This window comes from Tauraco erythrolophus, chromosome 26, assembly GCF_009769465.1.
Source record: "Tauraco erythrolophus isolate bTauEry1 chromosome 26, bTauEry1.pri, whole genome shotgun sequence".
In the NCBI taxonomy this organism is placed as follows: Eukaryota; Metazoa; Chordata; class Aves; order Musophagiformes; family Musophagidae; genus Tauraco; species Tauraco erythrolophus.
The window spans coordinates 2,537,719-2,561,542 of NC_141490.1; the positions used below are offsets into that span (position 1 = coordinate 2,537,719).

The following is a 23,824-nucleotide window of genomic DNA, read 5'->3' on the forward strand; positions in this document are numbered from 1 at the left end:
AGCCGGGGCTCGCCCTGGGTGCAGGGAGAAGCTGGCAGCACGGGCCGGGGCAAGTAACATACGACAAACAGGTTATTGCGGCTCCCCAGCGCGGGCGTCTTGCTCCAGAGCCGGGTGCCTGAGATAATACTTAGCTCTTACACAGCACTGCTGAAGGGATGCTCCCTGCCACCCCCAGAGTGGCAGAAGGGCTGTATTCCTGCCCTGTGTTGGGCAGCAGCAGCGGAGTGGGGCAGGGGTCCCTGTGTCCTGGCTTCCACGTAGCTGGACCCCAACAGCACCCTTCTCAGGGTGCCGGTGGCCAGGAAGGGGCACGCACCCCGGCCGCAGCTGAGGGCAGGCTCAGGCAAAGACGGCGGAGTTTTGCCAGTAGGAGTAGACGAGGAAGCCAGTGAAGGTGCTGTCCGTCTTGACGCTGGCGTAGAAGCCGATGTAGTCCCCCACACCCACCTGCACCCACACCTCATCCTCAGGCTCCAGGCGGACCAGGGCTCCCCCTGAGAGTGAGGTGGGCTTGGGCCAGTTCCCGTAGTACTGGAAAAAGGAGGCGATGGACTGGCCATTCTTCATGATGTCGAACTGAAGGCTGGCACGGTAGACAGTGGCGTGGACGGCAAAGTAGTAGAGGCCGGGCACCTCACAGGTGAACTTGCCTGTGGCAGGGTCATAGTGGCCCTGCTCATTGATGAGCACCACGTCGAAGCGGATGGGCTGGTCGGCCAGTGGTGGGCTGCGTGACTCAGAGCGCTTGGCGCTGAAGGCCGAGCGAGGGGCCACCGCACACTCTCCCTGTGCCCCCTTCTCACCGTGCATGCCGTCCACGCCGGGGCTGCCCACCTCCCCACGGGGACCGGGCGCTCCTGGGGCAGGCAGGAGGGGGACAGGGTTACCTCTAAGCCACTGCCACCAGCACAGCACCCTGCTGTCCAAGCTCCCCTGGCCCCTGTGCCCAGCCCCAATCCCACTGGGGTTACAAGCATCCCACAGGATGTGGGTGGTGAATACCCGCTGTGACCAGGGCTCTGTGTGGGGAAGCAGCACAAGTGTGGAGTACTAGGTGCACGTGATAAGTTGGTACAGCAGCAACAGAGAGTTGGAAAAAACCCCACAGGCTTGGAGTAACTCCAGCCCAGGAGGTGGCGCAGGGAAGATACAGCCATATTCCAGGGACAGCTTGGTGGGCCCTCCTAAAGCAGGAGGTGGAAGATGGGGATGGCAGTGAGGATGGGGAGAAATGCGGCTTTACTAGTGACAGGTAGCTGCTGCCTGTTGTAGGAGCATAGGGTCACCACAGGCAGGACCAGAGGGGTGGCAGTGGCATGAAAGGGGCACTTTTGCAGGATTCACTCTCAGTTTGGCAATGGGAGCTGTGCCAGCATCCAGGACTCACCCCCTGACACAAGGGCATTCCCCATAGGCAGAGCAGAACAGGTCCCTCTCCCTGCCAGGATGTCCCCTTTCTTACCAGGAGGGCCCATCTCGCCCTTCTCCCCTGGCATCCCCATCGCGCCGTCCCGGCCATCTCGTCCATCTCTGCCTGGCAGACCCTGGCCTCCGTGCAGACCGGGGGTCCCTGGGATGCCCGGCTGCCCTGAGCACAGCCCAGGGATCTTGTTGTCTTCAATCTGCAAGGAGCTGGTGATGAGCCCGAGGAGGAAGAGGAGGAAGAGCTGCTTCATCTCGTCTGTTGTGGAGGGGCTGGAAGGGTGCAGAGAAGGGTAATGGCTCTGGGACCTCAGTGAAGGGGGCTGGTAAACAGGCTCGCAGTGCTCAGCAGGAAGCGGGTGCAGGGGGTCGGCAGGGGACTGTTCCTCCCTCCTTTCCCCTTTGCCTTTTCGGCGGCTCCCCGCAGCAAGGCCTGACTGCTGGCCGCACCTGCCGCAGCATCCCCATCGCTGCCCGTGCCACCACCGCACCGGTGCCCCCCGCCACGGGACAGCCCGTGGGCGCTGCGGCGTGTGCGGGCGGCAGCAGCTCCGTGCGCGCGGTCGGGGGCGTCTGGGGTGGGAGCCGCCACATCGGCGGCGTGCGGGCTCCGGGGTGCCGGGGTGCCGGGTGGAGGGCGGTGGGCGCGGGGTGGGCTGTTGCATCCGGGGCGGACGGGCTCCGTCGCGGCTCGGCCCTTGGCAGTACCGCGGCTGCCGGCGCTCCCCTCCGCTCCGCTCCACGCCCGGCCGGCTCCCTGGGGCACCGGCGTCTGGGGCCGCGGCATCGCCGGCCGTGCCGGACCACCTCGGTGCCGGGGACCACCCTGCTGCCCGGGCCGCCCCCAGCCCTTCCCGCACGAGCGCAGCGAAGAGCGGAGCCCCGCGGCCGGCGCTGGCTCCTTCCCCGGGGCCTTGCCCCGGGAAAGCTCCTCTCTTCCCCCTCCTGGACGCGACGGCTGCACCGAAGAGGAAAAGGAGGAGAAAAGCGACTCTCCTCCGCCCAGGCGCCGGAGGCAGGACCCCAGCGAGCCCCAGCTCCCCCCGGCGCGGGGCGGCCGGAGCGGCGGTAGCCCCACTCACCGCGATCCCGCGGCTCCTGCCCCAGCGCCTCGCTGCTCTCCGGCGTGGAAGGGCTGCGGCTCTTCCTGACCACTTTGCTCTGACGAAGGCCCTAGGAAAGGCAGCCTCTCCGCTCCCCCCCCCTCCTCCTCATGTCTCTCCTCCCAAACTCCGAAGGAAATCGAGGGCCTTGGAAGCCAAAAGCTACAAGACAAGGGGAAAAAGCAAAATAATCCCATGCTGTCAGAAGTGCTGTAAGCAGGGGGAAGGGAGAGTGAGGCAGACAGCCTGGTGAAGGGAGAGGTGGCATGGGCTGCAAAATCCTGGCTGAATGTGTCTGGGCACTCGGGCAGCAGGCCAGAGGGACAGAAAACGAGAGAAAACAGGCAGCAGAATGAAAGCAGAACAAGAGGAAGGCCAAGGGAGGGAAACTCAGCAAAGGCAGGCAGGGTTGGAGCAGGAGAAGGAAGAGGGAGCCCTCAGGGTATATGGGTGCCCTGACTGGCAGCCTCTGGACTGACCCTGCAAGGAGGGCTGGGGCAAAGGGGACAGCAGGGCACACACAGCATGGCAGTGCCAGCCCTGGGAGCACCTGCGGGGAGCTGCAGGAGCCAGCAGGGGGGTGCCGATGTAGGGCTGGTGGGCAGCGTCTGGTGCCGAGCAGGCAGGGACATGCCAGGCAGCAGCAGGCAGGTGGAGGTGCAGGCAGAGCAGCACTGTGGCCATGCCAGGAAGCAGGGAAGCAGGGCTAGGCCTAGGGGACTGCGGGGCACGTGGCAAAGCTGGGACTGTGCCGGGCTTTCAAAGGCACTCCCAGCTTGCCTTTAACTTGTTCCAGCACTGAGTGCATCCAAGGGACACCGTCAGACGCCGAGCAGTGAGGTGGTCCTGTGGCTGAGGGGCGTCCCTGTGCTCTGCAGCCAGCTTGCAGCAGCTGGGACATGCAGGGAGTGAAGGAGTCGGGTGGGCTCGAGCCCCTGAGCAGGGGTGGCTGTGCAGCGACAGCAGTGCCGTGCTGGCTGCAGAGGCAGAGTGGTGCTGACCCGAGTGGGTCCTGCTCCCAGTAACCCCAGCTAGGCAGGGGACTTTCCTATGCACTTAGGGTGGGTGAGGGCAGTGGGAAACACGCCAGCACTGCTGGCTTTCTCCTCCGTGTGTCAATGCCCTCAGTAGTGTGGGTGACGTTGCTGGCAGAGCCTTCGTGCCCTGAATGCCCAGGGCCAGGCTGAGTGCTGGCAGGAAGCCGTCTGGCTCCTCTCTCCCAAGGTGTGAAGGGGCTGTTGTTTTTGGCCAGCTGGGAGTTGGTTTGCAGCTACGGGACGTTGCCAGGCCTGTGGCCATCAGGGTGGTCTGAAGCCAGCATGGCCGGCTCAGCCAGCAGGGCCACAGCCCTGACTGGGGCAGGATCCCCTCCCTGCACCATGGGGCCTCCAGCCTGACCCCATCTGAGACCCATCCATCTCCCCAGGGCCCTGCAAGCCCCCCAGCCCATTTTGGGTAGAGCCAGCAGCCCGTTATCCCCTCAGACAGGCAGTCTCCCCTGTGCCTCTCCATTCCTGTGCAGAACCCCCACCGCAGCCCTGCCTTCCCTCCCTTGGCCTGTGCCTCAGTTTCCCCTTGGATCTGACAGAACACACACACAGACCCTCCCCAAAGGAGCCACCTGATCCATCAGGTTTGACAGCTGCTCATGCTGTTTATTGTGCTGGCTTTGGGGCTGCAGGACATGGCTAGCCCTGAGCTCTTCTTCTGCCTGCAGCCTGGCTCACCCTGGCCCAGCCTTGCTCCATTTGGGGAACATTAACCCTTCCCCTGCTAGGCTAGCAGCTGGCTGAGGGCTGTGGGAAAGAGGCCGTGCACAGCCTGCAGAGGCTGAAAGAGAGAAATGGGCTGGGAAGTATGCACAGCTCTGGCCGACACGCCTGGGGTTGGCTGAGGATGGGGAAGCAGCACCCAACCCTCTTGTCACCATCCTGCTGCTTGGCAGGGGGACTTTGCGTGGTGTCCCCAGCACAGCTCTGACCTGTGGGCACAGCCCCTCCAGCACAAGCCTTTCTCTGAGGCAAGGCTGAGAAGGGACACCTGCTCTCTAGGGACTTGGTCCTGTGGGCAAGCCCGTGGCATCCAGGCACCGAGCTGAGTGCTGAGCAGAGGGGCTGACCCCAGGGCAGGTGAGAAGCCAGGCAATGGAGTGCTGCTGATGGAGGCCATCCTAGTAGCTGGGTATTTGCAGCAGGGGGACGATAGGAGAGACATTTGGGGCAGGGGGGCAGCTCTGGGCAGGCTGCTTCAGCCCGTTCTCCTTGTACCGGGTCACGGTTGGAAGCACTCTATGGGGTCATTAGAGTCGGGCAGGATGTTGCAGTTGATGGGCCAGAGGATGCCAAGGAGGCCAAGGGACTGCTGGCACCGCAGCTCGGCAGCCAGGCACACGGCTCGGCAGGGCTGCAGTACACCCCCATCTGGGGTGCACTTGGGCACGAAGAGGCTGCAGATGAGGAGGCGCAGGTGCTGGTAGCAGGCAAGCTCCATCAGTGTCTGCAGCAGAGTGGTGGTGAGCGTGGCTCAGTGTGGTGTGGTGCGGGCAGCCCCACGGGCAGCCCCTGGGCAGCTCACCTGGTAGTCCTGCAGCACCTCAGCGGCTCCCTCCTGGTCCGGGATGGCCAGCCAGATATTGGGGAAGGAGGTGGCATTGTAGCCCAGCCCCAGGCACATCTCCACTTCCACCGGCTCACAGACAGACCCTGCCACAGGGCAAGGTGCTTCACTTCTGATAGCAGCAGTGATGCCCATCAGGTGTGCCTCGGGCAGATGTTAGTGTGGGGTAGCTGCCAGCATATCTCCCGGGCTGGGTAGGCTCAGGGGGTCTAGTACTGGGTGGAGCATGTAGGGGTGGCACTCACCAAAGGCTGGGTAGGAGACCCCAGTGCAGTTCAGCTCGTCGGTGCCATCAGGGCAGTCATGCCAGCCATCACACACAGACTCCGGCGCCTGGCACTCGCCATTTCCACAGGAGAACTCTGCAGGGCTGCAGGTCTCTGTAAGGTGAGAGGGACCAGTGCAGCAGGGCATGGGCACAGACAGAGAGCAGGCTGGCCATGGCTAGGAGTCAGCCTGTTCCCATGCTGATCATCCTGTCTCCGCTCTTGGTCACTGGCCAGGAGACATCCAGGTGAGTGGTTGCAGAGCACTGCCACCTGGCAGCCATGGCTGATAGGTGACCATGACTGGCCCAGCTTAGGGGGATCCCAAATTTCCTTGGTTATTTGGGGGCAGCCCTCAGGTGATGGATCCTGCTTGTGTGCAGGTGACCCCTTCCAGGCTGCATTCCCATGGCTAGGATCACTAGGGTTATAGAGTAACTCAGGTGAGATGGGACCCCAGGGACCTATAGCCCAACCTCCTGCTTCAAGAAGGGTCAGCCATAGGGTGAGAGCAGTTTTTTCCAGGGCCTTATCCAGGCTGGCCTTGAAGACCCCCAAGGATGGTGACCACATAAGCCCCCTGGGCAGCCTGTGCCCCTGCTTGGCTACCTACTCTCTGTGGCATTATGGGCTTGGTAGGTGGCGAAGAACCCATCGTCTGCTACTCCCTCGTCTGCCACGAAGAGGACAGTCATGACATGACGTGAGGAGGTCAGCGTGGGTGGCAGCTGGTGGCCACAGAACCTACCAGGATTGTGGGGCAAGGGATGGGGTCAGGGTGGGCAGTGGGGCTGACCAGCACCTCCCCAAACTCTGTCTTCCAGTGGCTCCACCTCACCAGCCTGCCCTGTGCCTCAGTTTCCCCAGCTGAGCCATGGGAGCCAAGTGCAGCCAGGCTGGTGCAGCAGGGCCAGAGATATCAGGGGTGTGCCTGTACCTGCCCATGAGGCTGGCAGCCCCTGTGCCTGCGCTGTCGTGCACCTCCACGAAGTCGAAGCTGCAATCCTCATGTGACTCCAGGCTGAAGTTGTGGAAGTGCAGGTCGATGACGTGGCCCACGGGCACTGAGATCTGCCAGAGGCACAGCTGCAGGGCAGGGGGCAGCCAGCGACACCTGTGAAGCTGGGCAGGGGCACCCCCAGCTCTCTGCGGTGGGAGGTAGCCTTCCTCTCTGCCCACCCTCACTCTCACCCTGCTCCATCCCACCAGCATCCCTTCCCTCACCTGCTGGTGTGGGTATGGCTGGGGATGGCTCGGGGTGGAGAAGTGCCCCTCCAAGGTGGTCAGCGGTCCCCCACACTCTGGAAGGACACACGCAAATGCAGCTTTATCCTCTGCCCCTCTCCCTTCACTCCGTCTTCCCACTCCCTCGCTCCTGCTTCCCCTGCCCATCGCTGTGCCCTGTGGTGGGGTGGCACGGGAGCTGTGGGCTGCAGGCAGAGGGCTGGCCCACCTTTGTGTTTCAGGCTGCAGTTGGCCTCATCGCTCTTGTCCGTGCAGTCGTGGAAGCCATCGCACACGAAGCCCAAGTGGAGGCAGAGCCCCTGGTCGCACAAGTGCTCGTCCCAGGCACAGCTCTCTGCAGTGCAGGCACAGACAGCCAGGCTGGTGGTGGTGTCCCACTGGGCACCTTCCCCTGCCCCAGTGCCCCAGATGCTAAGGGATAACCCCTGGCACTACCCACTGCCTGCCTGCAGTGAGGAGTCTTGGCAGTGCCCGGGGGCGGGGTTACTCACTCTCACTGGGAGCCACGGCTCGGTAGTGGGCGCTGAAGCCTGGGGCACCCACGCTGCTGTCGGAGATGAAGGTGACGCGCAGGTGGTTGGAGTTGGTGTTGAAGGTGGGGGGGGCCACGTTGCCGCAAAACCTAGGGGCACAACAAGGGGTGACATTGCTCACCCCCGGAGATCTGCCCCCTCCCCACTGCACCACCACGCTCCCCAGGTGTGAGGGGCCCTACCTGGTTGGACCCCCCCGAGCCGGGACAGGATCCGTGCCACTGGCCCCCTGCTCTTCATAGAGCTCCACGCGGTCGAAGAGGCAGGAAGCAGTGCCCTCTACGCTGAATGTCTCCATCTTCAGCTGGATGGCGAGGCCGGGGCCCACTTTGATGTGCCAGATGCAGAGTGCATTGGGCGGGTAGGGGCCGGGGAAGTTGGGAGAGCTGAAGGAGCCCTCGGAGCCATGCAGCATCCCGCCGCAGGCTGCACGAGGCAATGGCATGGGCATGAGCCCGTGCTGCAGGGCACCGCCGTCCTTGCACACTGCCCCGCACGGGACTTACCTGGTGCTGCTGTGCCAGCCATGGGCAGCCAGCTCTGCGTCGGGGTGGCAGCTGTTTTGGGGGCTAAGGGGTCTCTTGGAATGGGTGCTGTGGTGGTGGCAGCAGTGCCACGGGCGGGCAGGGCTGTGGCTGGGGTGCCAGGCAGCTGCGGGGACGTCAGCTCTGTGCCCAGGGAAGAGCAGGCACAACTCAGCCCCAGCAGGGAGAAAGGACTGCAGTGCAGGGAAGAGGCTTAGGGAGTCCAGCCAGCCCCATGTCCTGTGCTCCCACCCTACCCCACACGTGTGCAGGTCCCAGGGAATCCTAGACAGCTCTCATAGGGCCCAGTGACCCTGCTGCGTCTCAGGGAGGTGGACATCCCCCTTGCTCCTGGGCATGGGGGCACTCTCTCCCCACCATGGGCAGATCCTGGGAGATCCTGTTCAGAATGCATGTCATTGCTGTGTCCCTCTGCCCCTCTGAGCCGGTTCTGTGTCCCCCACCCCATGGTCACAGCCTGTCCCCCAGACCTCCCCACTAGGGCACTCACGGTGGATGATGATGCCTAGCAGGAGGGCAATGAGGAAGAGGAGGACGGCACTCATCAGAGCCACGCAGAGCCAGGTGAACTTGCAATCGGTGCGGTACTGCCAGCCTGCCTGGCCCCAGAGCTGCCGACCTGCAGAAAGGCGAGGAAAGTGGGCAGACACGAGGTGCTGCTAGCCATACCCCCACGCTCCCACCTCCCTGCATGGCTGGCTGAGCCCTGCTGGGCACGTCTCAACCTCTTGTCCCCAGGGTGCTTGTGGGTCCCCTATGCATCCTCATAACCCTGTGGGGAACTCGCCCCACCACCCTGCTCCCAGACCTGCGGCTGCTCCTGGTGGGGCCCTGGACAGGGGCGTGTGTACAAACCCCCAGGCTGGTACCGAGGCCATCCTGGGGCAATGCAGCGCTGGTCCTCTCCTTGTCCGGTGGGTGCTCGGCACCTGCCACTGCCTGGAGCTCCTCGCCCTCGAAGACGGGGTTGCAGAACTCAGTCTACGGGAAAGCAAGTGGGGTGGCACCCCAGGGAGCACGCTGTGGGGACCCGCGGAGGCTAGGTGGGGACCCCTCAGCAACACCCCTACCCCCAGCCCTACCTTGCTGTGGTCTAGAGCCTCAGGGCAAAGTGTGATTTCGGTGAAGTCTTTCATGGTGGCGTGCGATTCCCAGCGCAGCGTGGCTAAAAGCCTCTCCAGTGTGCTCTGCCACCCAGCACAGCAGCCTGCCCCACGACCTGCTCCTCCCCGGCTGCCTCCATTGGTTCCGGGGCAGTGTGGGGACGCCCCACTCCACACACCAGGGCAGAGGCGGTGGCAGCACCAGCTATGCCTACACGTGCCACCTCAGCGCCAGAGCCTGCGGAGCCCCGAGGGCCATGCCCACCGTGCTGCGAGTGCAGGGAACCCCGGGAGGCCAGCAGCCTAAGTCCCCTCTGCAGGCCCCTTCCCCCTTGCCCTGTTAATCCAGCTCAGCTGAGGATGCCGAGGTCAGGCTCTGGCACAGAAAGCCAGCGTCTTAAAGGGGAAGGTGTGCTTTCACCCGCTGTGCTGGGAGCCCGTCCCGTCGGGGACCCTGCTTTTGGGTGCATGAAGGCACCCTTGGTTTGCCTGCTGCCTCTGGGCTCCCTGTCGGTGCAGGGCAGCACTGAAGGGGCCGTATTGGGGAGCCCAGGCTGAACATGTTCCTCCTTCCCTTGCGCCTCCCTGGCGCCAGGCCCCTGGGCCCTGCCACCCGCATTCCTGCTGCCCCTTAATGCCTCGCTGCCCGTCTCCCTCCCTAAGCGGGGGAGAAAGGGGCCATTGTTCAGGAGCTTTGGGGGAAGAGCATGGGCACTGGGGAGCTCCGCAGGGCTGAAGTAGGAGGAAAGGCTCCCTCTGCCTCCAGGCTCCGCAAGTGGCTGAAGGAGAGGGACTGCCGCCTGCACCCATGTCTCCCTTGCTCCAGGCAAGCCCCGGGGCACGGGTGGTCCTGGGCCTCTGGAGCCATGTCCAGGCAGGCTGCTCCAGCACCAGTGGCAGTTTCCCTCCCACTGCTGGAGCCATGGTACTGTTTGCCCGCCCAGAGACAAGCACATGTACACAGCGCTCTGTTCAAGCTAAAATTTATTCCTGCACAAGTCTCCCTTGTATGAGATACTTCCCATCCATCTTGCTTACACAGTAAACAAGCCACCTGCCAAGCAGCAACACTGCCCCATTCCGGTACCTGCCGCGGGCAGCCCCTCCATCCCGGCCTGCCCTCCCCTGAGCCCTGCCAGGATGCCCCAGGCTGGGTGGGATGCTCCCGGTGGGAGAGGGCTCAGTCCATGCCCACAGGGCCAGTGAGGGTGAAGCAGGATGGGTTACTGGGTTGGATGTAGCTGCCTCGTGGGCTGGGGCTGGGATTGTGCTGGGTAGGGCCCATCTCTCCCCTCCCGCTGCACCTCAGGGAAGGCAGGATGGGGAGGAGAATAAATTAGAGAAAAGGCTAAAAAGGCCACTGGCGTTTGCTAGCTGGAGGACAGAGCAGCAGGGTGGGTGGGGACACGCATCCCCAGACACCCAGAGGGGCTCCTGATCGCAGGGAGAAGAAAGCCCCATTGCAGATGGTCCTGGAAAGCCACTGTCCTCCCCTCCCTCTCCTCTGCAGGACAGATGCTCCTGTGCAACCCCAATGGCCTCATGCTCCCCTAAATGGTTTAAGGCACCGTCGTACGAGGAGGCAGGTAAAAACCTACCCGAAGCATCACCTGGCACAAGTCCCTGGAGAGCCAGGAAGCGGTGGGGTGCTCCAGGTTGAGCGAAGTCCACTATAAATACATATAAATTCCACAAAACTTTCTGCTCCCTTCTGTCCGTGAGTCTGGGCCTGAACTCAGGCTGCTTTGAGGAGTGTGCATGGGGCAGCTGGTGGAGATGTGCTGCCTGAGACAGGACTCAGGTGACTGAAGGGCTGGGGTCCTTTGCCAGGAGGCTCAGAAGTGCTGGGAGAAGGCCAGGAGCAGTTCACGAATCCTCTGGGACAGCCAAGGAGAGTAGGAATGCCAAGAGGCCAGGAGGAATGCGGGAGGCTCTCCTGGGTCTCCAGCTCTGGGTGCTCCCCCAGGGGAGCAGAGGTTCTGGCTGAGTCAATGGGGCAGCCCCATGCCCCGAGTCCCTTGCTCAGTATTTTTATTAGAGACCACCAAAAAAAAAAAAAAAAAAAAGAAACAAAAAAGAAACTAAAACATACCCCAAGGTGAAAAACAAATGCCAGCGACTAGGAGGTGCCCAAGCTGCCTGGGCCCTGCCCTGCCATGGGCTGCCCTCCTCAGTTCAGAGCTGGGGTGTCCTTGCCCAGGGTCTGCTTCTGGCTGCCTCCAGCGTCCCACTGCAGCCACCTTGGGGTCTCTCCTCTTTGCCTCCCTCTTGAACCTGGGGGGCAAATGGCCGAAACCTGGAGAGGCCAGCTCTGAGGGATGGCGGAGGGTGTCCCCAGGGAGGCAGGGCTGGCTACATGCGAGAGGACGGGCTGGCCAGCTCGTAGAAGAGCAGGTAGGCATCACTGCTGCGGACGTGGCTGGATGACATCGGGGTAACCCTGCAGAGATGGGGAGATGTGCTGTGAGCAATGGGAACGAGGCACCAGGATGCCCTGGGCAGGGGGTCCCTGCTCACCCCGATCCCACAGCCACCCCTGTCCCACGCGCAGCCTCACCGAGAGTCGTTGAAACTGTGCCACTCGCTGGAGACAGGGCTCTTGCAGTAGGCAGTGTAGTGTCCCCCCATGGTGGTACCCGAGTGGTTGGAGACAGCGTAGAGGTTGTAAACAGCATGGTCTGTGGGAAGCAAGGGTAGTGCTCAGCCGTGCCAGCTGCTGCTCCGCTGACCCCCAACATACCAGTGCGGAGCTGGGGCCAGGAGGGACCAGGGCACTCTGGATGTCAGCGGCTCCAACCCTCCCGTGCCTCTGCACCCTGCTGCAGGCTGCAGCACCCTGGGGGGCATAAGGGACACAGCCAGGAGCCACTGGAAGCCCAGGGCTGGGCTGGAGCCACGTGGGGCCTGGCACTCACTGCAGCTCTGTGAGGCAAACTCTCGGAGGTCCAGGTCCTTCAGCTGGAAGTTGACGAATGTGGTGAGCTTGCTTGTTCGTATCCTGGCCTCTGAGAAGCGCTTCAGGTCTGGAGGGTCATGTCAAGGAGCCGAGGGACAAACGGGAGCCTGTGAGGAACTGCCTGCCCCCCGACCAGCACCCCCTGGCCCCATCCCTCTGCCTGAAGGATACGAAGCACCAGGATCTTGGGGAACTTCTGGATGCTGAATTTCTTTGTGCACCTTGTCCTGGCTTTGCAGCGACAACATGTCTGTGGGAGACAAACAGCACAAGCAGGAGGGTGAGGGCAGAGGCCAGCCCCACTGGGCACCGAGCCCACAGTCTTGGCAACACAGGCATGGAGGGAAAGGGGCCCAGCCTGCACCAAGACAAGCCCACCTGTCCCCGCACCCCATGCCCCATACCGGTTTCTCATCCCCATCCAGCACGTCCTCTTTGGTGAAGAGCCGTAGGCAGTCCATGAGGGTCACCTCCCCGTAGCCTTTCTGTGGGAGCACAGTGCAGGTCAGGGACACGGTGTGCAGGGCAGGGGGCCAGGGGTTGGCAGGGACCCTTTACCTTGGGGATGGGCAGGGACAGGTCCCAGAAGGGGTCGAAGGCTGTGGAGCAGTAGCCACACTCGCTGCAGGTCAGCGAACTCTTCAGCTGCCCAACAAAGAGGTCTGGTGGGGACGGGACAAAGCAGGGCAGGGTGAGACCCCCAGTGCCCAGCCCCACTCCTAGCCCAGCCTTGCCCTCCTCTTGTCACAGCCCTGCTCACCGCCAATGCGGCTGTCCTCCCTCTCCTGGTACCTTCTCCACATCTGGCGGCTCTTCTCATCGTCACTGCAAGGGATGGGGAGACAGAGCAGTACTGAGTGCGGCCTGGGGGACGTCAGCCCCAGCAACCCAGCCCAGAGGGACCCAGGTGGTCACTGTCCCTGGGCCGGGCTTGCAGGCAGCAAGCTCGTCCGTGGGGCTCGTCCACTGCCTCCAGCCCAGCCAGCACTTACGGGAGGTGGTCCAGGGTGTCTGTGCTGGCCCGTGGCCGTACCAGCACACGGTTCACCTCACTGTGCAGCCCGTCGAGGAGGAAGCGCAGGAACTCCTGTGCATCCTGCTGGCTGCAAGACACAGGGCACGGCTGGTGAGCAGCAGCAGGGGCTCAGCTCCCCCCTGCCACCCCTGCACCGACACCCTTACTTGTAGCCGACGAAGCGGGGGGCATATCTCTGGATCTGCGTCTTGAACTCAGAGGGGCTCACACTGTCATTGGGAGATGAAGTCCAGAGCAGCTGAATCAGCTTTGCAAACTCTGTGGGCAGAGAGGAGGGTCAGCAGCACAGCTGGCCCCAGACAGCTCTGGTGGCATGGCATTGCCATGCTCTCCAGGGGAGAGCTCCACAATCCACTCCAGGGTCCTTGTGGCCAGCCCCAGCCCTTTTGGAGAGAGGACCTGATCCCCTCCCACTGGCCGGGCACCCACAGCACAGCGCCTGCCCCAGTGAGGCTGGGGAGAAGCACCGACCTCTGTGTGGGGGTCCCGCAGGACTGGGGATGGCCCAGGGAAACAAGGATGTGCTGCAGGGACGTGCTGCAGGGGAGCCCCGCAGGGAGCAGAGCCAGGGCCAGTGACTGACGGTTACCTGACACGAGCGCGGTGCGCATGCGGCTGTTGTTGTTGAGGTCCCGCAGGTACTGGTTCTGCAGGCAGTAATCCCGCAGCTCCTTGGTGTTGCTCAGGCACTGCAGGATGGAGTTCATGAAGCACTGGGGGAGGCACAAGAGAAAACCATGGCAACGGGAGGCAGAGGGAGGCAGGCTGTGGCAGAGGGACACCTGGGGCAGGTGGGCAGAGGACAGGGATGAAGGAGTGCAGAGCATGGGAATCTCTTCCTCAGCCAGCACGGTCAGGAGCAGGGAGCAGAGAGCCACCGGGGTGAGAGTGGGTGCTGGGGGTGAGGCGAAGGGACAGGGCTCCCCACTGCCCCACAGATGTGCCCACAGAAGAGCACGGTGTGAGCTGGGGCCATGCAGCCAGGTGCCTGGGTAAGCACTCACCGTATTGCCGAGGTTTCGCAGACCGGTCAGCCCCTGCACTGCCTTGGAGCTCTGCAGAGAGAGGAAACAGGGCTGAGACAGTGCCCAGCACAGGCTGGCCATGCCTGTGGGCAGCTCAGTGAGGCCATGGTGCCATGGATAACCACATGGAGCAGAACATCAATTGCAAGCAGATGCCTCATCCCCTTGTGGGCATCATGGGCAGAGCCAGCACCACAGCTGCCCTCTGCATGGGTTGCACACAAGATTGTGGCTGAGGACTCGGCGGGAAGCCTTGGCTGGCCTGCCCCATCCTGCTGGCCTGGCTGCTGCTGCCTGGCTCCCTGGCAATGTTCAGGGCTCAAAGTTCTCCCTGCCTGGCGACACTGCTGCCCCACGCCCTGGGTTGTAGACCAGGCCAGCTGCCCCTGCTGCCTCCCCTTGCCAGCCCTGTGCCCTGGGAAGTTGGGGGTGGCAGCACCCCATGCCTGCCTCACAGCTGCAAGAGGTGCACAGTGCCCCACCACTGCCAGCCTTGTCCATGCTGGGTGTCCCCTCCAGGGCAGCCTGCACAAATGCAGACCAGACTTTGGCAAAGCTGTTTTGCAGGATAAAGTCCACCCGGCAAAGTGCAAGCCCAGCCCTTCAGCAGTCAGCCTGGGTGACCGGGCTGCACTCCCAGCAAAGCCCTCCCAACCACTCTGGCCTGGCTGTGCTGCACTTGTGCCATGGGGCTCTCCCAGGTCCCCGGGTACTCCCTGAGCTGGGCAGGCTCATGCCAAGCAGAGACAGGCATGGGCAGCTGGGCACTGGGGCCAGGAGGCATCACCACTCTTCGATGGAGAAACTGAGAGCACGGAGGGGTCTGGGGGACCACAGGGTTGCTCACCTCTCTCCCGTGGGGGGCACCGGGTGCTGGTGGAGATGAGTGGTGGGAGCTCAGGGGTTCTGCTCCCAGCTCTGCATGAGAGCCCAGTGCAGAGAGGAGCAGTGGGGCGAACCTGTCCGGAGCTGTGCTCGGAGCAGGGTGGGGGCCGACAGGGCTAGCAGGGTCAACCTGCTGATCGTGCCCCCCCTGGCTGACCAGGTTTTAAGGAACCTCAGGCGAACGCCCCAGATTCCCACCCAAGGCGTGAGGAGGGGGAGGAGAAGAGGAGGGGAGGGGGCCCAGCAGCTCCGAAATAGCAGCAGCTGGTGTGTGTGTGGGAGGTGCTGAGCACCCAGCCCTGACAGCAGCCCAAAATAACCCAGATCCAGTTACACGTGCTCCTTAGCGACAGCGCAGGCATCACCCACCACAGGGGGGACCAGCACCAGCCGGGACTCAGCCGCCCTGTGTGGGCACACACAGCTTCTCGACGGGGTGCCCGGTGTGACATGCGAGTGCCCTCGCAGTGCCCAGGGCACAGGGGTGTCCCCAGCTGTGGCTGGCCGTGGTGCTCAGTACCGAACGGTGTGGCTGTGCAGAAGTGCCGGGCAACCCCACCACTTATCCCTGGGCAGGGACCCCCAGGCTGGGGGGCAGGCTCAGCTGGGTAAGAGGTGCCAGCAGGCTGTGGCAGGTCTGTGCCACACCATGGCTGGAGGAGCTGGTCCCTGAGCAGACGGGGCCAAGCAGGCAGCAGGAGAGGTGAGTCTGTATCCCAACAGCCTACATCCCTTGAAGGGGCTGACCCACCGAGGGTTTGCTGCTTGTGTCCCATGCCTATTGCAGGCAGGGAAGGTCACGATGCTGGGAGGGGCAGCAGCAACTCCTGGGAGCTGCCCTAATGCGCCCCAGCCATCCCCACCAGGACACTCCTCGTCCAGTTGCCCTGGTTGGGCAGCACCCGATGTGTGCCAGTAGGGACTAGAGAGTCCCACCAGTGTGGGTGCAAACCTCCCCACGGACCTGGTGTTTGCCCACTGCCTGGCCAGGCTGTGACCTAGGCTGCCCTCCCAAAGCCTGGAGCAACCCCAGGGGAGAGCTGGGGGTGGCAAGGCCAGGTGCTCCCATACCACAGCACAAGCCTGTGTGCACCGAGGTCTGATTTCCCCGCCTGGTTTTCCCTCCCCTGGGTGACAACTCCAGCTAATCCCCCTCGCCTGTCCGGGGCTTTATCTAGGACACGGCGCTGCTCAGAGGCAGTGAAGGAGAGCTGGCTCCCGAGGCGGGGGCGGCTAGGGAGTCCCCAAGGCTGCACTGCAGGAGGGAAAAAGTGGACAGGGGATGGGGACAAGGGACAAGATGTGGACTGTCCTGCCCCATCTGGGTCTGCATGCCAAGTGTCTGTTGGGGCAGCAGGAGAGCTGGAGCAGCCAGACTTACGTAAGTGCCCAGACCCTGCCCTCCCTGCCCCTTGCCTCTGCTGTCCCCGCAAGGGGAGACCTGCCCGGGCACTGTGGCTCCGGGAACAGCCAAGCTCAGCCCAGTGACATTGCCAAGGGGCTAGTGTGGCCAGGAGCCCCTTCCTTGCAGTGAGTAGGCTGGGGCACGGGGACCTGGCCAAGGTCACTGCAGGGGCAGGGCTGGGAGAAGGATCCAGGTGTCCTGACACGTGCTTTCACCTGCTCCCTGCCCCTCCTGCAGGACACCTGGGCACCGCGGCCCCAACACCAGCCAGGACGGGCACCCACCCCCAGGCATCCCATCCTTCGGCAAGGGGGATGCCGCAGGGTACCCCGTGCTCCCCGATGAGGGCAGGGCCGCCCCTTCCGCACGCTCCCTTCTCTGCCCCCAAGCTGGCGGGCAGGGGCCGCAGGCAGCCGCAGGGCTCGTACCTTGGTCTTGTTGAGGACGAGCCCGACGAAGGTGGAGACCAGTAGGGACCCCGGCATGGAGGTGCGGGGACGCAGATCCTTGTGAAGGTCGGGGAGCGCAGGGGGCTCCTCGGGCAGCGTCACTGTGTAGGAGTCCCTCATGACGGCCCTTGCAGGCACGGCGAGACGGCGAGGGCCAGCCGCCCACGAGGGATGCCCGGGGTGCCAAGTGGGCACCCCTCGCCTCGGGCCAGCTGCGGCGTGGGGCGCGGGGTCGGGCACCCAGCCGTGCCGGAGCACCGCGGCGCTCAGGCGTGCGGTGCCGGAGCCAGCGCCGGCTCTGGGGCTGACGGCACCTGAGCGGCTCTGACATCACATGGGTGGAGAGGCGGCAGCCGCGCTCCGTGACGGCCGGCCCCCGCCGCACCGCGTGGTACAGCCCAGCTCCGGGCCAAGGGGGCCCGCGAGGGGCGGCGGGCCCGGCGGGCCGCGCTCACGGCACGCCGAGCCCGGGGCGGCGCCGCGGCCCCGGCACCCGCGGGCCAGGGGCAGGGCGCAGGCAGCGCCCGCGCAGCCCTCCGCCCCCTCCGCCCCGCCGGCGCGCCGCGGCCCTGCGCCAGGGTGCCCGTCCCCAGAGCCGGCACCGCGGGCCGACGGGGTGCCCAGCGCCCGGCGGCAGCCGGCGGAGCGGCCGCTCCCCCGGGGCTGCCCCACGCCGCCCGCTCCTGGGGACCGGGGCCGATGGGACCGGCCCCCGGCCCAGCGTGCGCCGTGCCGCGAGAGCTGGTCTTGTGCTTGGCACAGAGGGTCTGCCCCAGCTGAAACTGGCTCCGTAAAACTGGGACACCCCGGCAGCGTGCGGGTGCACGGAGTGCCTGTACCCAGAGCGGGGCTGAGGGCTGTCCGAGAGGATTGCGGGGCTCCTGGGCATGTGCCTTCCCCGTAGGGCCAGTGCCAGGCTCCCAGACGGTGCCATTTTGGGGGAATGGAGCAACAGCAGGCAGTGCACACACCCCCTCTTTGGGGAATGCATGAGCACTGAGCTCAGAGGGTATTTCAGTGCCTTGCTTCCTTCACTGGGGAGAAACTCCCCCCCCAATCCCTTGTGGAGCAAAGACCCCATCTGCTGTCTCCTGTCTGAGCATGGGGTAAACTGAGGCACGGAGCAGGCAGGGCTCTGGCTCTTCTCCAGCAGCAAGGGCAGATGCAGAGGCTGGCAGGGAGCCCAGGTGTCCTGTGTCCTAGTCCTGCGTCTCCCTCTGCTTCACCCCTCTGATCGCAGCAGGGCGAGTGGTGGAGGCTTGTGACTGCTATGCGTGCCCAGATGTCTTACCCACCCGCTCAGGGAAACTTCCATGGGCAGCCGAGGCAGGGAGTGCAGTCAGGCTGCTCTGGTAACAGCTAGAGCCTCCAGTCTCGCTGGGGGGCTGGAGGCAGCCAGCAGAGGCTGCTTTCCTCCCATGCCAGCCCCCACCAATACACCCCCAGCCAGAGCCAGCGGCTGCCGCTTGAATCCTAATTGCTGCAGATGCAGCCTTGCCTGTCCGTGGCGCAAGCTCGACACAGCCAGTGGAGGGGCTGACTGAAGGGGGGAGGGAGAGAGGGAGGTTATTTTTGGCATCAGCAAAAATATCTGAGGAGGCATCTTGCAGCGTTATTCATCTGCAGGGCCAGGGCTTTTTGCATCACAACAGGATGCTTGTCGTAATCTCCGCTTGCATGTGCCCACACGTGTGTATATATATACAGCCCGTGGTGTGTACACCGTACACACGCAGGGACACAGCGTGCACATGGGGGTGCGCACCCCGCTGGCCTTGTGCAGACGGTGTGGGTGCCCTGCAACGTGCTCCTGCAGCCTCTGCACGTCGCGTCCTGGGCCCTGAGGCCATGGCACAGCTCCCCAGCACGTGTACCGCTGTACCAGTTCTGCGCACGCCAACCAGGGCTCCCGACACCCTGCCCTGCAGCCCGGTGAGTGGCCTGGGGGCAGGATTTGCCCCGGTGCACAGCCTGCCCCAAGCACTGTGCAGGGTGCTGGTGCAGCACTCTCTCTGGGGATGCACCATGCTGGCAGAGCTAGTTTCGTGGCAAGAGGAGTGGCGTTCAGCCACATCCTGTGCCGAACCTTGTGCCCTGGTGACACTGGACGCCCTGGGCAAGGACCAAATTCCCCTCCAGCTAGAGCAGCACGCAGGCTTTCGGGGCAAGGCTAGAGCAGGAGAGAGAAGTGGAGACCTGGTGGGATGGCATCACTTGGAGCCAGCTCCTTGCCCTCAGCTGTCTCCTCTGCAGTGGTGACCTTCTGCCATAGGCAGAGGCTGCCACAGGCCTGGTTGGCACTATGAAGGCAGGCAGGGCCAGGACTGGCTGCAGGCCAGAGACGTCAGCTGCTCAGGATGGGACTGCGGAGAGCTGCTGGCGATTTTGTGGGTGGCTCTGCCCTTCTGACCCTATGTTCACCCAGGGTGGTTAATGGGGCGGCACAGCTCCAGTCTTGTCCGTCGCCAGCCTGCCCTTCCCAGGAGCCAGCACAGCTTTGCGCAGAGCCGGTGGCTCGGCGGGCATGGCCGCTCACTGCGGCTGCACACACCTCTCTTTGCCCTGTGGGACGGTAAACCGAGGCACAAAGTGATGGTGTAGGTAGGAACAAATGTGGGCACCCCTGCCTCCTGGCTGCAAACTCCTCTGGATGGTGGTTTGTGTGGTGCAGAAGCAGGATGTGGCTGGGAAAGATGGGATAGGAGGAGGCACTGAGCCAGCCCCACCATGCCCTGGCTCTGGCGGAAGCGGGTGCTTTTGACACTGCCCTTGGGGCTGGGTAATGGGGCAGAACTGATGGCAGTGCCGGGGCTGCAACATTTGCTTGTTTCCGGCACCTGGCATGACCGCAGACACCCAAGTCTGTTTTATGATCGGTACATTTGCTTCACGGCTTGGGAAAGGGAGGAAAAAAAGCAGAGGAGTGGAAAATAGCAGGTGTGCCCATCAAAGCACCAAGGAAACCTAAGCCAGTGTCACCGATCCAGCCTTCCTGCCTGCCCCAGCACAGCTGCCTGTGCCAGCACTCTGTGCCAGCTGCCAAGCCCTGCTCACCTTTGCCACCCCTCAGTTCTGGCTGGGAAGCCCTTGGCTGCATTTACATACAGACCACAAGGCTGCGGTTTGGGAGTAGCACAGCCCCTGCTACCCCATGGCCATCCTATGGAAGCAGGCTGGCACCCACTTCGGAGCGGTGTGTGGGCACTTGGAGGGTGGGGACCCCTGCTCTGGCAGTGGTGGCATGGGCTTTAGTGAGTGCCCATGGCTGGCCGCAGCTGCTGGGTCCCCCCACCAGGGCCTGTCGTGGGAGGGGGAGACAGGATTTCCCTTCCACAGCACTGCTCCTCCTCTCACCCCACCCCTCAACCTGCTCCCTCGCCCCAGGGTTGGGGGCCAGGGACCAGGCAGGTTGGGCACAGGGGGTCCCCACACCAGGGCAGGGTACTGCTGGCACTGCATGTGGTGCAGCTGGTTCTGGGTGGAGGGTGCTGGAGAAGGGACAAGGGAGATGCTGGCAGCAGGCTGCAATGCTGCACCCCCTCCATTGCCCCTGCTCCTGTACCTGGGGACTCAGATGGCTATTTAAAATGTGGGTAAGTGTCAGGGAGAGGGAAGAGGGGAGCCAGCCCTGGCAGGAATGGGACGAGTGGCTCCAGAGGGACAAGGGGGAGACCTTTCCCACTGAGTCCCAGCTGTGGGCACACAGCAGGCAGAAGCATCCGCCTCTCCTCCCTACATCATGCATCTGGCTGTTGTTCCTCAGCCCAAGGGCACAGGCCAGACCTCCAGGCTGCTTCCACAGCCCTTTTCGCAGGCTCTTGGGCACAGGGAGGGATGTGGGGACATTGGCTGGAAAGGTAAAGAGCTTCCTCTCCTGCTTGCAGGGAAGCAGGAAAGAATCCCCTAGTCCTTATCCTCCCAGTTTGGCAGACAACGGTGGGACAGAGGCACAGAGAAGCAAAGGGCAGGTCAGACCCTGTGCCAGGGCAGACTGGCCTCTGCCATGGGTGAATGAAGGCTGACTGGAAAGACGGTGGGAGACAACGTGGATAGAGCCTGACGAGATCTTGGAAGGAAACCTGAGTGGAAAATTACCAGACTGCTCCCCTGCACGGCCGAGCCAAGCTGCGCGTGTGATGCCTGCTCCCGGCCCGGGCTGAGGCTCTGGGGATGGTGCAGCACCAATTGGTACCCGGGGCACCAATCGCCTGCTGCCGCATGTGATGCTGTACAAAGCAGCCGCTGCCGTGGAGGAATCTGCTGCTTCCCTGGCTGCCACAGCCGTGCCAGGGGCTGGGGCACAGGGCCCCGAGGTGGCAGCAGCGGGCCGTGCCAGGGACCGAGCGTCACAGGGCACCAGCGAAAAACCTGACTGGCAGCTGGGCATCGAGTCACGGTGCCAGAGCCAGCACCAGGCAAACCAGCTTTCCCAGCTGGGTGTCTCCAGCAGGGCTGGTGCCCAGCCCGGTCGTGTCACCTTCTCTAGCTGGGAAGAGGCAGCAGGAAACCCTATTCGGCTCCACGCTGAGCTGGGACCGGGAGGGAGCCGAGGGCAGGGGGTGTGGGTACAGTCAGCTGTGTGCGGACACAGCGAACGGTGTGCACCCGTGCAGGTTTGCACACACAGAGGTGTGAGGTTGCCTGCGTGTGCCATCACCCACTGTCACGCATGCCTGCAGAAAGGTGCAGCGCACACGCCCCGGCCAGCACGTGGGCACCATTAGCCGCAAGGCGCCCGTGGGGACCCCCGTGAGCTGTGCTCCCAGCAGCGCAGGCAGTGAGGAGCACAGCCCATCAGAGGATGCCCACCTGCCCACGCATGGCTGTCTCAGCAGCTCTGGCCCAGGACTGCTGTGCCAGCAAGAGCAGCTCGAAGGGTCAGCAGCAGCTCTGCGTGACACAGATGCAGAAACTGAGGCATGGCACAACGTATCGAGATTCATCGGGAGAGCATGCAAGGTGCCTCGGGTACCCAGCCCAGCATGAGCGGGCATGGCCCACATACCCCAGCACAGCACGGCTTTGTCCCCCACCCCCAGCAGGTGCCACGTACCGTGGGGTCCTGAGCAGGCACATCGCAGTAGCCATCACTCCTCTCGCAGGGCTGGCTGGTACAGCGGGTGCCTGAGGGTGGCAAGGCAGAGCTGAGGGTGGCCTGTGAGGGGCTGAGGGGGCCCACGGGGAGGCTGTCATGGCTGCTTTTCCTCCCGTAGCTCTCCAGGTAGCCATGGACGTAGTCGGAGTGCGCGGCAGCCTGGTAGAGACCCTGCAGGGCGCTGAGCTCCTGGCGGCCCCGGGTGCCAAGGGAGCCGGGGGTGGGTGCGTAGGCACTGTCTGAAGTGCACAGCCCTGAAAACTCTCGTGCCAGGTCTGAGTGGCTGATGGATTTGCGACGGCTGAGAGGTGCTGTGGTGGGCAGGTAGCCCAGGGGGCTGCTGGGTGCCCCTGTGAAGGTGTAGCAGGCACCCCCACTCAGCCCACTGCTGGACGGCCGGGACTGGGTGCGGATGTACGAGGGGCTCAAGTGAATGCTGGAGTCGGGGTACAGGGGCAGCCGGCTGCTGTCGTAGCCACTAGTTGGGGACAGCCCCATGTGGTGGTACCGGGGGGAGGCCAGGTAGCTGGTTTTGAAGCCAATTTTGTCACAGTCTGCATAGGATGTGGTCAAGGTGGAGCCATAGGAGGTGTAGGAACTGTAGCCGCTGGGCACCTTGCTGTAGGTGGTCTCAGCATAGCGGGATGAGTCGACGTACCGCTTCAGGGTGGAGGACAGCTGGGACATGCTGGAGGCTGGGGCTCAGCAGGCTTTCCTGGAGGCATCAACTGCAAGAGAAGAGCCCAGGGATCAGCTTCCATGGGCCATGCTCAGCACAACAGGGCGCCCACCACCAGCACCCACCCACTAGCTCGCTGCCTCCTGCCTCACCTGGAGACCTTGGAAGGGGCGGCAGGCAACAACGGGAACCTGGAGGATGAAGGGTGCAGGAGAGGGCTGTGGGGTGCAGTGTGGCCACGGCTCCTGCCACCTGCCAGCCCTCCCAGAGAGCCTGGGACAGCAGAGCCCAGCTGGCACTGCCACCCCTGTGCCTTTGAGCACCTCATACTGCAGAAGGGAGCCCTGGGGCACAGTGAGAGGCACCCAGCATCCCGGCACCCACAGCCACTGAATCCAAGGGACTGCAGTGGTCACCTCTGCCCTAGACCTGGCATCCCTGTCACACTGTTCCATGGCTGTACCACTCTTGGGGCTGGAGAAGTGTCCCCAGTGCCTCCTCCAGATGGGAGGCAGTTTTCTGGTCACAATCATGATGCTTAGGCCCAACTCTGGCTGAGACAGGCAGGATGGACTGATCCAGCCAGCCTAGCACCTTCCCCTGGTTATTCAGAGCGAGCACTAGGGCTTGGCAGGGGGCTGGCATTTCCACCTCACTTTCTAGCCTCCCATCAGTAATTCAAGCTGACGCAAGTCCTCCCAGTGAGGTGGGTGCTGTGTCCCCGCCAGCTGGGCAGAGCCAGTCTGTAGAGGTGGGTGACAGCCCAGCACTTGGTCCCCACAAGGAGCTGGTGACTCCTGCTCCATGGCACCCACACGGAGCAGGAGAGGAGCACGCAGGGGACACGGACAGAGGTGCCCAGACCACACGTGGAGCCAGCCCGGAGCGGGGACAAGACAGCATGGCAGCCAGCAGCCTCCAGCACCTGCAAACATGGGTTGTCTGGAGCCAGAGGAAAGTTTGCTCTCTGCGCCCATGCTGGCAGGCTGGTGGCTGGTCCCCTACCTGTCCTGGGGCTGTGGCTTGCATCAAGGCAGGCAGGACCCCAGCCGAGCTCCTCCTGGCGTTGCTGGCGCTCAGCTCCCTGGGTGCCTGACGTCCCCTCCCTGGCAGGACAGTGGCTCATGTGGCTCCGAGAGTCTCCAGTCACCCGGGAGATGACCCTGATTCAGAGGCTTTTCCCAGCCCAGCTGGGGCGGGCTCTGGCCCAGCTCCAAGCCAGGAGGTGATGGAAGTGGTGCCTGGCCCAGCCCTTGCACAGCCCTGGCAGCATGCAGGGAGCATTGAGGCTTGGAGACAGGCACTGAATCCCCAGCAAGAGATGCCACTGCAGCATCACTTTCTGCCTGACCCTGGGGAGGACCCAGGCTTCTGCTCAGAGCCCAGGAGTCCCTAGGCATGCCTACCCCAGTGGGACACCCTGCCCAGGGGAGCTGGCAGCATCCCTCTGCAGTGTCA

At 63.7% G+C, this 23,824-nt stretch overlaps 3 protein-coding genes across 5 annotated transcripts; all 3 read right to left on the reverse strand.

The window, feature by feature from the left end:
- Positions 1-342: 342 nt before the first annotated feature.
- C1QTNF5 (C1q and TNF related 5) lies at positions 343-2,620 on the reverse strand. Its single transcript, XM_086627023.1, has 3 exons — positions 2,508-2,620; positions 1,466-1,698; positions 343-860 (listed from the first exon to the last, which is right to left on the reverse strand). Exons 2-3 carry the CDS (start codon positions 1,677-1,679, stop codon positions 343-345), a joined length of 732 nt encoding a protein of 243 aa, XP_086483149.1. The 5' UTR covers positions 1,680-1,698; positions 2,508-2,620.
- A 2,179-nt stretch (positions 2,621-4,799) lies between these two features.
- Positions 4,800-8,869, reverse strand: MFRP (membrane frizzled-related protein). Its single transcript, XM_086627038.1, has 13 exons — positions 8,816-8,869; positions 8,603-8,714; positions 8,224-8,352; positions 7,695-7,856; positions 7,371-7,614; positions 7,147-7,277; positions 6,864-6,989; positions 6,635-6,711; positions 6,348-6,496; positions 6,024-6,154; positions 5,390-5,524; positions 5,103-5,230; positions 4,800-5,024 (listed from the first exon to the last, which is right to left on the reverse strand). The coding sequence occupies exons 1-13, from the start codon at positions 8,867-8,869 to the stop codon at positions 4,800-4,802; spliced, it is 1,803 nt and encodes a 600-aa protein (XP_086483164.1).
- A 2,319-nt stretch (positions 8,870-11,188) lies between these two features.
- Positions 11,189-22,374, reverse strand: USP2 (ubiquitin specific peptidase 2). Of its 3 annotated transcripts, XM_086626913.1 has the most exons (15): positions 21,708-22,374; positions 19,698-19,708; positions 14,309-14,345; positions 14,173-14,197; positions 13,833-13,881; positions 13,418-13,541; positions 12,975-13,086; positions 12,785-12,895; positions 12,553-12,617; positions 12,351-12,454; positions 12,197-12,277; positions 11,964-12,042; positions 11,752-11,859; positions 11,394-11,514; positions 11,189-11,276 (listed from the first exon to the last, which is right to left on the reverse strand). In XM_086626913.1, exons 1-15 carry the CDS (start codon positions 22,372-22,374, stop codon positions 11,189-11,191), a joined length of 1,782 nt encoding a protein of 593 aa, XP_086483039.1. The 3 variants fall into 3 exon arrangements, with proteins under 3 accessions (XP_086483039.1, XP_086483038.1, XP_086483040.1); XM_086626912.1 differs by lacking the exons at positions 14,173-14,197; positions 14,309-14,345; positions 19,698-19,708 and having other exon boundaries at positions 13,833-13,883; positions 21,646-22,374; XM_086626914.1 differs by lacking the exons at positions 14,173-14,197; positions 14,309-14,345; positions 19,698-19,708; positions 21,708-22,374 and adding an exon at positions 16,572-16,712 and having other exon boundaries at positions 13,833-13,883.
- Positions 22,375-23,824: the final 1,450 nt, after the last annotated feature.